The sequence below is a fragment of the Cataglyphis hispanica genome, chromosome 17 (genome assembly GCF_021464435.1).
Source record: "Cataglyphis hispanica isolate Lineage 1 chromosome 17, ULB_Chis1_1.0, whole genome shotgun sequence".
Lineage (NCBI taxonomy): Eukaryota > Metazoa > Arthropoda > Insecta > Hymenoptera > Formicidae > Cataglyphis > Cataglyphis hispanica.
The window spans coordinates 4,110,900-4,127,044 of record NC_065970.1 but is presented as its reverse complement, the minus strand read 5'-3'; the positions used below and the strand labels follow the sequence as shown (position 1 = coordinate 4,127,044).

The 16,145-nt window shown below is 34.4% G+C and overlaps 1 protein-coding gene across 1 annotated transcript in view; it reads left to right on the top strand.

Moving 5' to 3' along the window:
- Nucleotides 1-825: 825 nt before the first annotated feature.
- The window catches only part of LOC126855956 (mucin-4), an 86,186-nt gene continuing 70,866 nt past the window's right edge, over nucleotides 826-16,145 (top strand). The window contains 1 exon segment of the mRNA XM_050604073.1: nucleotides 826-1,663. Coding sequence (XP_050460030.1) covers nucleotides 1,375-1,663 — 289 coding nt within the window. The 5' untranslated portion in view covers nucleotides 826-1,374.

The following is a 16,145-nucleotide window of genomic DNA, read 5'->3' as shown; positions in this document are numbered from 1 at the left end:
AGGATGGGCATAGCTTCCGAAGATCCTCTGCTACCTACGTTATTCGATGCTGGTTAAGCCAACACGATGCAGGGACTTCGTTTTTTATATTAATATCATTTATTATTATTTGTATGTTTCATTAATTTACGTCGATTTGTTTTTCAATATTTCATTTTTCTATTACATATATTTTAAGTGCGAAAACTGTTGGAAAATTTGTGTTTTCTTGTTAAAAAAATATGCCGGTGTTAAATTTTGGTGTTAAATATTTAACACATTCACATGTGTTAAATTAACATATCGCTCTTAATTGAACTCAAATGTTAAATTATAAATACAACTGAAAAAGGTGTAAAAATAACACAATGTGCACATATTTTTTATTTTACACAATAGATATGTTTCGTATCATTAGTGATATGATTTATCTATTAAAATTTCAAAAATAAAAATGTTAATTTCACTCTACCTTATTATTTAAAATATGTTGATTTTACACAAAATTTATTTCAAATTATTATGAAGTTTGCATTTATATTGTGTTGAAATATTAACATAGTATTAGTGTATTATTGACATATCCATATTATTGTGTAAAATTAATAAATTTGTGAACCGTTGGGGACATACAATGTATGTTAAATTTAAGCCAAATTTTCCAAATAATATTAGGGAATTGTTGTAACGGCAGTAGATATCGTCACACCAGCCAGAGGCCGGTCGGCAGATGGCGACGGTAGGATCAGACGGTAGCAATGGCGGCTTTTGGTCGCTCGCTTGAATGGGAGAACCAGCCGGCTGGTCGGAGACTGGCTGCCAGACCGGCCGGCACTTCGCGTACCATCGTCGCGGCGCGCGGTCCCTTTCACCGGCGTCCCATCGGTCGTTTTCGTCGCGTTTTTATTTACCTAAATTCCCGAAAATTCCATCCGAAGATAATCGGCGCGAAATGATCTCGCGATGATGCCGTACACCCATCATCATCTTCTCCGGGATCCGAGGGTCGACTCGCGCGCGAATCCTGATCGCTTAGATTAATCGCGAGAGTGTGCGGAGTGAAAGTGCTGAGAAGGTAAAGAGAAAAAAAAAAAGAAAGAAATAGAAGAGGGAAACGAAGCGATCGACGCGATAGAGAAGAATACACGGAGGTTGAAAAGTGACGGGGATATAAACCGACGACGGTGTGCATGGAGTCGCGTCGTGGTCGCCGCGTTGGAATCGCGACGGGGGTTCCACCGGTCTCGCGAAACGGCGTGCGGCGACGATGATGCGGTGCCCCGGTGATGAGGGGGACCCGAGGCCAGAGTGTGTTATGCGCGAGTGTGTAGATTCACCGGGAGTACGCAGCATGTCATCGTCGTCGTCGTCGTCGTCGTCGTTCTCGTCATCGTGATGCCGTTTGTGATGCGAAAAGTGGAGCCGCGGCACCTGTGCCGCGGCCACGTGCCGGGGGGCTCGCAGCCGGGTTGGCCGGTGGGCGCCGAGCTCGAGATGGTGGCGAACGGTGCCCTGACCAGCTCCCTCAAGCAGCTGGCATCCCTGCTGACCGTCGCGGAGGACATCTTCGCGGGTCTCACCGCCGAGCTGGGCCAGGTCGCCGAGAGGAGCGGACACCTACGTCGCAAGATCGATAAGATCGAGGAGCGACTCGGCACCGTGGATCCCAAGAAAATACCAGTCCGTGAGTATCCCTTTACCAAGGATTAAGGATTTTTGGCCTAGAGGATTTTATCGGCGTGCGATTATTTGCGTTACTTTGACTGACGAAATCGCGATTGTTTGGTTGTCAAATCTTGACAAAAGCGATCGTCAAGATTTTAAAATAATAAGATAATTGGTTATTACTATGTCATCAGTGCAACATGGCAATTCTGCTTCGAGCCATTGAATAAAATTAGGAACTTGCTGGGGGGACGTAATGCTCTCACGCTCGAACTGCTCCACTTGCATAAGACCGTTCTCGATGATTACGATATTTTTCCGCGTTCTACGTGAGATCCGAGGCAATTCCTCGTAATATTTGCATTTTGATACATTGCTGTCGTTAGGTTTGATCGACAGGCAATCGAAAGGCTAGAATTAATGGGGTTCTGCGCTCAGTTCCTATTTTTTTACTTTCTTTTAGATTTTTTAACAAATTTAATGGGATAATTATCTCTTCGTGAAGCTATGCAAATCGGTTTCTCTCTCTCGATATCAAATGTAACATATTAACGTTATCATGACATTATTACCTCTGGCGAGTCTCTCTATCAATCGAAAGAATGTTAAGGGACAACATTCCATCTTGATTTCACGGAGAATAGCGGAGGCGAAATGGGAAAAAAAGCAATGGAGAAAGATTGAGATGATGAAGAGAAGAAGTGCGGTGAAGAGGTTCACTTTGTGGGGAAAACATTCCGGGGGTTACCTGGTTTATGGCACCGTGGGAAACGGATCGCAAGAAGGTGCCGAAAGCGAGTTTCATTCGAGCAGAGGAGATTAAGCCCCGGGTGTTGTTGTACTGGCACAAAGAATCTCTTATTCTCGGCGTCCTTTTTGGTTTTAAACGCTTTTCACGGAGGCAAGAAATAGGGTAACATCTAAAGACCAAGTTACACGGGTCCAAGTTAATGAGTCGCTCGAAGCCATCCACTTTGGTCCGAAGATGTAATAAAGGATAAATAGCGAGCTGAGAGAGTAAATGTCTTGAAGGGTACCTGTGGAATGTCTGTGGAATGTAGTGCTTTAATCGCGCGTCTAAAAATTTAAAGGGAATATATACGGCTAGATTATCCATTTTAATTTATCTTCAAAAGTTTGATAGATTAAATTAATGAATTCACGAAATGAATCGATAAACAATGTATAAAAATAAAGACAAAAAAATAAATATAAAAGTATAAAAATAAATATAAATATAAATATAAATATATGGGTGACAAATGAAGAGATTACAAGCTTCATTTTCTCTGTTAATAGAAGAAAAGAATAAATACGATTTTAAAGGTCGTAACAAAAATAAATAACAGAAATGTCACGTTTAGCTTAGAGTCGCTTTTTCCGATCTCCGTTACTTCGAACGATCGTAAAATCAAGGAAACCACGAGTTTATCACCGCACATAACAATGGCGTGTTTTCTTTTCGAAATCAGTGTCAACTTCTCAGAAACGCGTCGACACATTTTACCTTTTTTTTTTCTTCCTCGCGGATGCAATTGGATTATCATAGACGATTTCAACCGAAGAAACTATAAAAATCATCCTCTTTGAAACATTTTTTTATATCTATAAATCTATGAATATTTACATTTCATATTATATCTCATTAATAAAAAGATTAGAATCCATTGTTTACAACACATTTTATGTCAATGCAGTGTAATTCATGTTAAACCACAAATCAATCCGCGATGATTACACATGGAAAATTGCTCTGATTAATTTTGATATAATTAATTGAATCGTTTAATATAAAAAATCGCGCACTGCCTGTTTATGACGAAACATTCGTCTGAGAGATGGATGTTCATTTCACGGGCAAACAGCTGATGCTTCTTCCTTCTTTCTTCGGCCGAGAGGGAGCTTCTTCCCTAGGGAATCGGTCGTTCGAAAACGCCCGTAGGAAAGAATCGACACTTTTTTTCCAGCCTCCAATACCGTCCTGAGGTTCTGCAAAGGCGCTGCCAGCTAAGACAGCTGACTCAGGTAATCGCCGGCACAAACGACATCGGGCTTCGGAGTCTTCTCCGGGGAGGGGAGGCGGTGAGAATTTTAATTCCCAAAGGTGAATAGGCACCCCCGGCGCCGCCGGAAAGAAGCAGATAAAAAAAAACGTCTGCCAGATGTAACGTAACACCGGTGTGATTCGAATATTTTCGATTTGGACGAAGAAAAAAGCTTGCTCTCTCTCATCGATTGCGCAAGATTATTTAATATATATATTTTTTTTAAAGATTTATATACAGAGTGAAACATTTTAATCAATCCATTAGAACATCTCAGAAACTTTGTGTTATCTTAAAAAATGTTTTAAATAAAAGCTGCTCTTCAAGGGGCACATAAGTTATAAAAATGTTTGTAGGTTTTCAAGATTGTTTCAAGATCAAATTTATTTCCTTTAATGGAACTCTTATTTTTTTATCGCCTTATATTTTATATTCTTATAATCCTTTTTATAATCCTTCTTTTCAAACACTATAAAAAGATATCTATTTATTAAGTATTTTTTGATTAAGAATTATTTTAATCTTAACCTGAACATATTTTAATATAAAATATCTCGTAAAATATTTAGCTTTCAATAATCTTATCGCAATACTTTTATGTACTGAATAATGAATCAGTTGACGTGAAAAAAAAAATAAAAATAAAAATAATTCCTTAAAAAAATACATTGTGAATATTGAAAAGATCTATGTATTCAAGTGGATTGATTAAAGTGGCCTATTCTGTATGTATATTTTTCTAAGAAAAATTTGATCTTTGTAACGCTACGTTTTACTGATTCATTATTTGTGTATAGTATGTTGTGTATACGCTTTGCAGGATTATTAAGACATCATTGCGCGATTAATAAATTATTACGTCCGCTAGATAATATTCCTATGCACCGCCGACATCCAGCGTAACTTCTCCCCAAGCTACACGGAGAGCCGCGAGCAATGTGGTTGGGAGTATATAGTTAGCCTTGAACCTTCAGGCTCAAGTATCTCGCCAGGGATATCGCAAATCCTGGTGAAATCAGAATTTACATTCTCCGGGGAACATCGAGGTTGAGAAAGAGAAAGAGAGAGAGAGAGAGAGAGAGAGAGAGTGAAAAGCAAAATATTGACGAGATATTATTTACGTTACTAGTTTACATACAATACATAAACAGAGTTTCATATAAATATTACTTTTAATCATAAATTCACAAAATTAAAAGCAGTATTATTTATAAATATATCATAAAATTTCATAAAATTTCATAAAATTTTTCATAATATAATATTTTTATATTTTTATATTTTTATTTTTCATAATAAGTTTTCATAAAATTATTTGGCAAAGAAAATACTTAAAAAATTAAAATTATTAATAATGTAGGTGTTTTTCCTATATCAATAAAATAAATAAAACTCAGGGATCAATAAATTAATTGAGCTCAGAATTAATAGAAACAAGATACATAAATATCTGCTCTGGTGATTTAAATAAACTATTAAAATTTTAGGATTAAATTTAAATACAGTAATGTAATATTATTTAATCGATCTGCAATATCGTACCGAGCGTTGCGAGGACAGCAGTTGACTGGCTTCTTGCGGAAGTGACCACGCGCAGGATGTGGTTCGACCTGGTCGAGCAGGTTCACGGGTGTGCACCAACTACGAGCGAGCAGTTACTTTGATGGGCTTCCCATCGACTCTGCGAAAATGATGCATTTTTATTCCTTCTTACTCGTCTCACTGACAGTAAAGTCCTTCTTTGCCTCCTTTATATCTTTTGGACTCTTTCGTATTCTAAAGAGACGCGCCGCAGTATATAAATTTCTTCCCTTAGACTTTTTTATTACAAGAACTTCCTTTCACTTTTTTTTTTTTCAACACCGTGTAATATTAAAATGCAAACAGCGCGTTGATTTACTTTCATTATGATATTAACAATATTAATATCATGATATATGATATTAATATTGACATATTAATGATTTATTTCTTCTTATGAAAGATTATGTATTTATCGGGAAGATGAGGTTTACTTTCGCACGTTAGTAGTTGGTTTATCGTATAAGAACACGAAACTGAAAGCTCGCCCCGTTCCCTCTTAAATAAATAAACTGATATTTCAAATTTACTGCGGCCCCCTTTGAACAAATATGTACGAGATCCTTGTAATCGAATCTCCGCTACCTGCTGAAATCATCATGTTTGAATCTATTCATAAACACGTAGCGGCGCATTTCTGTTTCCATGGAAAATTCATGATAAAGGAAAATTTATAGCCGCGATATATTTGTGAAAAAAAAAACATATGTCATCAATGTCATTTATAAAAACAATACGATCTGTCTTATGCAAATTAGATTATGGACACGATATGACCGGAGGAGAAAAAACAAATCCAATAATTTTTAGTTAACATTTTTAATTTTCTCTGAAAAATATAATTTAATTAACTTAATTCTGCAAAAAAAAAAAAACAAAGGTTCACTTAGAATCTTTCTCATTTATTTTTAATCAAATTTAATTAAATGTATCTTTCATTAGTCACGTGCAATGTTTGCGAGCTACTAACTAAATATTTGTAAAGAATAACGATTTATATATATATATATATATATATATATATATATATATATACATATATATTTAAAATAATTTCTTCAAAGCTATTATCTTTTGATAAACGAAAGAGGATCGTTATATAATTTTACTTCAGCGTAACGTTAAATTTCATATTACCTGATGCCTTGAAGAATTTCCCGCGTCAGCTGTTTGACTCGTTTGGAATTTTTACGCACTTTCCCCTTCTCACCCCATGGAACCCCGCCGTGGATCCTCAAGCGAGGACCCCCGTGCACGAATAATAACGACACGGACGGAAATAAAAGTGGGCCGCAACGGTCCTCGGCTCGCAGCCCCGTCTCCGGTTTTTCATCACCCCTCGTCGTCGCCTCCTTTATTTCCTCGTACGGCTTCTTACGCTTACTTCCGGTTGCCAGCTGGCATCCGAAAGGCAGGGGGGCTAGCGGGGGGTGGAGGGGAGGGGGGCTCATCGAGCGGTGACGAAGGGTAGGCACGAGAGCAGGGCAGGAACACTTTCCCGCTTAATTTTAGATGGCTTTACACCGAGGCACGTGCTTCGAATAAAAATGCTCTTGGTCGTCAATGTATATCCCTATATAAAGCAAGTTTATTTCTGGATGATAAGATCCGCCCGCCTTCATAGATATCGGCAAAATTAACATTAAATTTATAATAAAATTTCAGCGAAACGTAACTGAAATCTTATGATGATAAAAGGCGGATAAAATCATGCAGGAAAATTTGGGAATATATTTGAAGAAATTCCATGAAATATTTGATAAAAGTATATATATATATATATATATATATATATATATATATATATATATATATGTATATGTATATATATTTAATTCGTTATTCTTTACAAATATTTAATTAGTAGCTCGCAAATATTGCACGTGAAACTAGTGAAAGATACATTTAATTAAATTTGATTAAAAATAAATGAGAAAGATTTTGAGTGAATGATTGTAGTGATTAAATTAATATTTCTATCGCGCGATAGTGATAATATATTTTCACGACACACGTGATATCAAAATGCATATCTGTCGTCGCGATCGATGACGTTTTATCGCGATTATCTTTCTCACAGTGATAATCGTAAAAAAGGCAACAACTCGGTGAAAATAATGAGTACAGCTCACGAACACGAGGAATTTCTTCTTCGTGTTATTTTTTTCCCTCGTTTTTTTTTTTCCTCTTTCGGAGATAGCAAGTATATTTCCTCGAGAAGCCACTTTAACAGCCCTCCTCATCTTACACCACGTGCTTGTGAGAAGGGAACAGATGCCCCTTGATGATCGCAGGGTATTTTCGGTGGTCACGATTTCTGTCTTGGGAACGAGCGTGACTAAATACAAACCGTCGAGAGAAAGAGAGAGAGAGAGAGAGAGAGAGAGAGAGAGAGAGCAGCCAAAATTCCACCTTTACGGCTTGTCCCAGCTGCAAATTTGTTCTCTCGCGATTCTAGGAATGTTAATGAAAATTCATAGATTTAGAAAACACTCGAGATGAATCTCTAACATTAGTAAGGACGCGTGCTTGCTAGAACTTCGCGCACTTTGAAACGAAAAATTTGGTATTCTAATTTATTTCGCAATGTTATCTGGAATTTTTCCCATCCGATTCTCTCATCCATTCTGTCCCAAGTTTCGTAACTCAAATACCGGTTTCGGGCGACCTTTCGCGCGTCCAGGTATACTCGTCTCGAACGACCTAATCGCCGACAAGTCTTGCAAGAATTCTCAGAACGAGATTATCGACGATGATGCAATTAATCGTGATTTCCCAGCGTTTCCGCGATTAAACACAACGCCGCTCGTATCCGCGAATCGTTCGATCATCAATCAGTCGTGCAAGGAGCCGGAGAAGTTGGTGGAAGAGCCGCGAGGAAGCGAGTTAAACCTATCATTGTTTAATTAATCATCTCGACTCGCACACCTGCCCTCGCGCGTTACGAACCTATTATTAAGTGCCATTACTCGCCTATATCTACCTGCCAAAGCCCTTTCGCGACCTTTGACTTCTCTCCTAGAGATAGAAGGAGCGGAGAGAGAATTCTGATGTGCAGTTCGCAAATTCCTTTATTTGATCATCGACGCTCTTCGCCATCGATTCTGACGCCAATCTTGAAAGTTCGGCGATTCAATAATAATATTGTGACGTCGATTAAATAATTAAAATGTATATTTAATAATTTTGTAAAAGAAATTTTATGTGTAAAATATTTTTATTACAAAAATTATTTTTTTTTTTTTTATTATGTAATTATGTTATATAAAAATTATTATTTTCATTTATATTTACGCAAAATTAATGAATTTAAAAATAATTTTGTAAAACCATAAGAAAAATATCATAAAATTGAAATAAATTTTATTAATCTGTCAACTTAAAAATTAGCGATATTTTACAATGAGTGGATAATAGAAGGAGTTGAAATAATTTGAATCTAAAATTTAATGTCTGTAAAAATTGAAATAAATTTGAATTGTTTATGAAAAGTGGCGTGTAAGTTATCTGATAACGGTTCTGATTACGGCTTTCTCAGGCATGTCTGATAAACGCAGCGCGGCAGAAAGAGCAATTTCAAGTACCTATCGTCCACCACGACTGGCGTGAAAACGTTACTCGGCGTAGACGTTACGTTATCGCACGATTATCCCGCGAAAGAGTAACGACCCCGTTACTCAAACCGTTTCTGTTTACAATTCACGTGCGCGCCCGATGATAACTCGCAAGTTGCGTTTCTCTAAAAGGCCGACGAGTGCGTTCCCGCGTCAAGCTTCGCGTGACGAATGCACCGACATCACTCCAAGACATGATTTCTGTACAAATAGCCGCTTGATTCCAACGCAACGGTATTTTTATCGTATTAAATCTTTTACGAGAGTCAATCTAAATTTTTCTTAAGAAAACATTTTTATTCTTGCGTAATAAAATTATGAAAATGGCCTGACTTGAATTTTTTGAAAGAAATATTATATATCTATTCTCTTTAATGAGAACTTTTTATAGGAATTATTTTATAATTATTATAGTTATTTTATAATCATCTTTATATAAGAGCATTCTCATTTATTTCCAAAATTTGATTTCTATTGGATAATTGATAAAGAAGAAATAATTAATAAAAAAATAAATATAAGTTAATTCACTTATTATTTTTTCATTAATTATTAATTTTAAGTTATTATTAATAAAATTAATAATTAATAAAAATATAATAAAGAAATAATTAAGAGTGAATTTGGTTATTACTTTTTTATTAATTATAATTAATAATTTTTAAATTATTATTAAGAAATTAATAATGAATAAAAAATACTAAAGAAATAATTAATTTTTCTATTTTGTGAAGAGATTGATTTATATTCTTATTTCTACTATGGGGAAATATTGCATTAATAGATAACATTTTTTATCATTTATTTTGCCATCAAAGAACCGAGCGGCAAAGTGATTATAAGCTATCTAAATGAGCAGGGAAGAACGTCCTTTAGACGTCATACGTGACTGAATAGCGCGAACAAGTCGATGTTAAGGACGTCAAAGTCAAGTGAACTTGTTATGGCTCGCCTCATAGATTGTCAATTACACTTAAATGGTTTTATCCTTTCAATCTACCATTTATATAAGCGGACACACTCACAAGCACGGTGCTCTCGTATTATTAATTCCGTTATCTTGATGCGTGCAATTTAAATATCTTCCCATCACACGAAAGCTAAAATCCAGGCATTTTTAAGATATACACGCACTTAGTAATTGAGCTTCAGAATGCAAAATTAATAAGTAATGTTAAAATTGCAAACTCATCTCATGTTAATAGGATTTAAATATAAAATTTATTTTTTCAAACAATTTAATGATCGAGATTTAAAAAAAAGAAAAAGAAAATGCAAAAGAGTAGTTTCTAATTTTTAGAGATCTCCGGAATTTTCACGAAAAACATTATCGCTCGTCCTCGCAACTGCGGATCTTATGACTCGCTTTAATGAGAGATGCACTTTAGCATATCGAGAGTCAGCCAAGTGATTGTTGGCGAGAAACGCGGGATTGTTGGAGACGCGTCGCGTGATCCGATGCAATTATTTCTTACGTAACGCGGATGTAGGACACGCGAGACATTGTGGGGACAAGTCCGTCGATGTGAGTCGCGCTAGTTTAGTCCTTCGGAAAGTGCAACCGCCAAGTCGCCGATATTCAGCTGATTATCGTTAGACGCGTTCGATATAATTACGGTCGCCCTATTCGATTGTTCGCGCTCTATCTGCGCAGCAATTCCTCCAGGCCGTTGTTTGGGAATGAGCCTCGCGACACGATGTTTCTCTCGGCGAGAGAAGTTAGATTACGCTTTATTAGGCATCGCCGCTTTATACAATTGCGCGTCGTTATTGCACTAGCATCGCAAACTGCGTTAAAAAAAAAAAAAAAAGAATGGTTGATAACCTTGCCGTATCTCGCATCGTGCTCGTCGACGTGAATGCAAATATCATGGTGTACACGTTGTACAACGTTGTCATTCATTGTTATCCTATCAGCTGTTATTATGTCGGCTGCAATTTTTTATGGTGCACGTATATTTCAATTTTTATCGCCTCATAGTGGTATTTGTGCTATTATTAGATGTTTCTGTTTAAGGTTGTGTGTGTCGAAATATTGGCAAAAACATGAAAATTTATCAAAAACCATTATTTTGTGACATTTTAATTCTTTTTATAATCCGGATTTATTTATTTAATTTTTTAAACATGAAAGAAATATATATTTTCTTTTGTCTAATTATTTCTTTTCAATTGTCTAATTTTCTTAGGATAAGGCTTTCATAATTATTATACTAATTATTGAATAATTCTATTTCAGACACGTTACATTCTTGATTACATGTACTTTCTTGATTTCTTCCTTCATTTTTCTTTCTTTAAATAACATCTGCAAATAATAAATAATAAATAAATAATAATAATAAATAAATAAGCAAATAATAAGTAATAATAAAAAAATAAATAAATAATAATAATGAAAAATAATAACAAATAATAATAATCAAAAATAAATAAATAATAAACAATAATAATAATAATAATAATAAGTAGTAAATAAAATTCTTGAGGGCCGTTCGTGACGTAGTTGTGAATCCTATTTCCCAAACGGATGCACTTTGCGTAAGGAAAACATTCCTTTGTGTGCCCATCGAAAAAAAAAAAACACTTCTTGCGGGCCACTCGTTACCTACTCGAGAGGTCGGCTCTTGTTCGACTCGGACATTTTGTGAGAGTCGGTTGGTCGGTCGATGAGTCGAGGCCACAATGTGAACAATACGAAATCTGGCTGGGACGCGTCTCGGCGCCCGTTGTTTTTCAAAGCGCGTGTCTCTCGCCGTATCTCCCCGTAACTATACACGGTGCCACCGTTAAAAGGCCTCGCCTTTGTGTCATCGGCTGCGACGGCTTTGTTATCGAGAGAGAAAGAGAGAGAGAGAGACGAAAGTTCGCGAGCGGACCGACCGTTTAACGCGGCCACGCTAACCGACTTAACTCCGAAACTCTAACCGACACCCGCATTGCGGAACGGCGAACTTCGTTACGGTATATCGTGTAACGCGGCCTCGCACTGTAATTAGGTGCGCGTTAATTAGAAGGAAATTTTTATGGCGCGTATATTTGTTTCCGGCATCTTTATTCAAAGTAAATACGAGCAATTATCAATTTGTGGCACGCGACTACGGCATATTATTACTTAATTGTTTTCTTATTTTAATTTTCTCCTTATTACACAATTGTCAATTCTTCCTCCTACTTTATTATATCATTTTTATTCCTATACATAGATGAAAAAATCTTTTCAAATTATTTGTTGTGGTAGTTTACATTTAAATACAAAATATAAGATTATTATTTAATCTTATATTTAAATTATATAATTATAAAAAGATTATTATTTATAATCAATTTTATCATAGTGCTTTGTAACACAATATTAATAAATATAAGTTGTATAAATAAATAATTTAAATATAAATAATATATAATTATAATTTATATAATAATATAAATTATATATATATATATATATAATTTTAATAAATATAATTTTTGCTTTGTTTAAAAATATTTAAGACTGTCAAACTTTTTAAGTTTAGAATATTTTACTATATTGTTATCATTACAGAACTCGTGTCGTAATATTAATTAATATTCATCAACAGTTTATTAAATAATTATATATATATATATTAAATTAATAAATTATAGAATTTAATTTAAATTATACAGTTTGTTAAATAATCATATATATTAAATTAATTTGAAGCTTTCCCTTACATTTAAAAATAAATATTCCTATATATATATATATATATATATATATATATATACATATACGTATGTGTGTAATTCCGGAATCCCAACCATGACCATGGCTGTACACTATTATGATCCATTACACACGGTAACGTCAACACACGCGTGTGTGTTGATTGTCATCCCACGCTCGCCCACGCGGGAATGTGTCGCGTCGACTTAATTACTAAGCAATTACGTAATTGTCGTTCATCCTTTCGCGATCATCTCGAAACGCGCGTCTCCTCACGCGCGCGCATATAATAGCATAGATACGCACACACGCGCGCTCTAAACGATATGAATGGGGGAGGACTCTGCATTCTTCACAACTACACTCCAACCTTTATCTCATTGTTTCTCCTTCTCTTCCAAGACTTTCCGTTTCCGTATCGTCGAGGCGTAACTGTTATACAGCCGTATATATAGCGTTTTACTCGCGCTACTCTTATCGGATTTTCTTCTCGTTCGGGCGACTTCTCATCGCGCGCTTGCATCACGGATAATTAAGCGCGGTGAGAATGGTGAGACGGGAGATCTTCATCGCACGAGGAATATTCTGAATAGACTTTGTTTAGGGAGATACGACGATTTTGTTCCCGAGAAGAGATAAGATCGATCCTTCCCCCCTCCCCTCCCCTCCCCTCCCCACATGCAATTTCACGAACGCTATGATAAATGAGCTGTTACTTTCTTGAGGTAACAATGGACGCACCCAGCGGCTACGGGTACGATTGTGATCGCGGTGTGGGGTGGAGCAATCGATGAAGATGAGTAATCTTAATTTAACGCTCTTTCTCCAGGTGCGACACGCAATAGCGTGTACCAAGAATTGTGCCGACATCAGAATGCCGAAAATTTTGACACTTTCTAGATATATAGATATATGTTTATATCCAGTAGTAAGCTTGGTAAATTTAAATATTTCACAAAAATATTCCTTTTATCAATGTACAAGAATACAAATATTAAATTCTAAGAAAAATAAAATATATAAATAAAATATAGAAAGAAATATAAAATTATATATATAGAAAAATAATAAATATAATAAAACAATAATAAAAATAATATTTAATAGCATAATAATAATAATAATAATAATAATAAAATAATATAATAATAATAATAATAATAAAATATTAATATTAATAATAGTAAAATAATAATAATAATAATAATAATAATAATAATAATAGAAATAATTAAAAATATCAATATATATATATATATATATATATATATATATATAATATATATGAATAAATATAGAAGTATATATAGTATATATATATATATATATATATATATATATATATATATAAAATATGAATGAAATAAATAATAATTTATTTTTCATTTATCTTTCTATTTCTCCTTCTCTCTCTGTCCGCATATATTTTTATAAATTAATGCGACGATTTATTAATTTATTATTTAGGGGTTTAGTCTACTATTTCTTTGTCATATTTAATTAATACTAAATTTTCCAAAAAATATATATCTGAAAAAATGACAGAGAAATTAAGTTTCGCGGATTAAAAGATCAATATCGACATATGATACTCCACATGTTTGCGATGCATTTAATTTTTTATATTCTTTCAAAAAGCTACAGATACCATAGGTATCCAAGGTGTGTCTTTCCAGAATTCCTATTCATTTGTAGCATCCGTCGTTAGATCTTTATTTGACAAATTTAGATTCTTCGATACATTATTAAGGATCACGTTGTATATATTTATCATCTATACATGCGCGTTGGAAAAATCGAAGAAAACGTTAGGCGAACACACGAGGTTGCAGGTGATTTTGTTGAACGCCGGACAGAGGAATCGCACACGCAGATGCGCATACCTACCTACCTACGCGTATATGCACGAGTTATCAGGTGTTTCCCACAAGCAACGGACTAAATGCACCTGCTGCCAGGTAAGCGCGGCATGAAGTCAACGTACGCCGCCGCCAAGCGCTCCGCTTACACACGGATTTCGTTACGTCGACGGGCATTATACAAAGCTGTTATGCAAAGTGGAACTAAATGACGTTTACCGCAAATGGCAAGCGTAAAAACACGCGTGGCGGTTTAATTTAGAGAGTCGTCTATGAATTTTTATAGGAAAAAGTGACGACGGAGAATTACAGATATTAAGAATAAAATATATACATATTTTTTTCAAATTAAAATTAAAATCGAGAATAATTATTTGTCGCGACGAAAAGGAAGAAAGAAAGATATTCTCTGAAATAAATTTTTATGAAAAGAGAGATTTTAATTTAATTATAATATACAAGGTGGCGTATTTTTATTTATCCACTCAAATATCTCAAAACTTGTACGTTTTAGAAGGAAACTTTTTAGATAGAAATTCGTTCTGAGGAGAAAAGAAGATAGGAATATTAGTTAGTCCTTAGGTGGCATTGTTAAGGTCATATCAAGGCTCATTGAAATTTTTAATTGAAATCTTTATTTTTTATTGCAGCTTACCTCGAGAGAGCTTTTCAAAAAACTATAATATAAAGTATTTTTCAAGTAATTTTATATCTTAATCTGACATATTTTGATATAAACTATCTCAGAAAATATTTAATTTATCGTAATATTTTCATGTACAAAAAAATAAGATGAATCACTCGATGTAAAAAAAAGAAAAATCAAATAATTGTTATAAAAATGCATTGTAAATAATTACATATTTAAAAAAAAATACTTAAACAATTTTCTTTATATTGATTTGTCTCATTATTCTATACATAAAAGTATTACGATAAGATTATCGAAAACTAAATATTTTACAAGATATTTCATATTTTATAATATATCAAAGTATATGAGATATAAAATTTAAGCTATAAAATAATTCAAAAAATATTTAATGAAAGAATACTTTATTGTAGTGTTTTGAACAGCTCTCGAGATGAGCTACAAGAATATATAATAAAAAATAGAGGTTTCAATTAAAAAAATTCAATGTCACTTTGATATGACCTTAACAATGCCATTCAAGTCATTTAACTAATATTCCTATCTTCTTTTCCCTTTAGAACCAAACAACTTTTGTCTAAAAAGTTTCCTTTTAAAACTCACAGGTTTTGAAATATTTGAATGAATAAATTAAAATAATCCATATATGTATATTCCTGCAATTAACAATTCACGAAATTAGTCTAGTTCTATGTAATTTCTGGTTTCGCGGTCAACGGCATTATTTATGTCAATTGTAATGGCTTGAATAGGCTTGCGCGCGACATTCATTATTAATACAACAAATTGCTTTTATCTCGAACACTTTATCTATAATGTATATAACGCATTATCGACATATGCGGGCCCGCTCGTATCCATTGCGGAAATAGTAACGGTCTCGTACAATACATCATGAAATTTCGATGCGCCATTCGCCAACAATTACATGAATAGAAAGCATAGATACCGCTTCGTGTAACTTTCATAATTTAGATCGCGAAGTAAGTGTTCTTAATACAAAAGGATAACATGGGACGGAAAAAGAGAGAGAGAGAGAGAGAGAGAGAGAGACAAAGA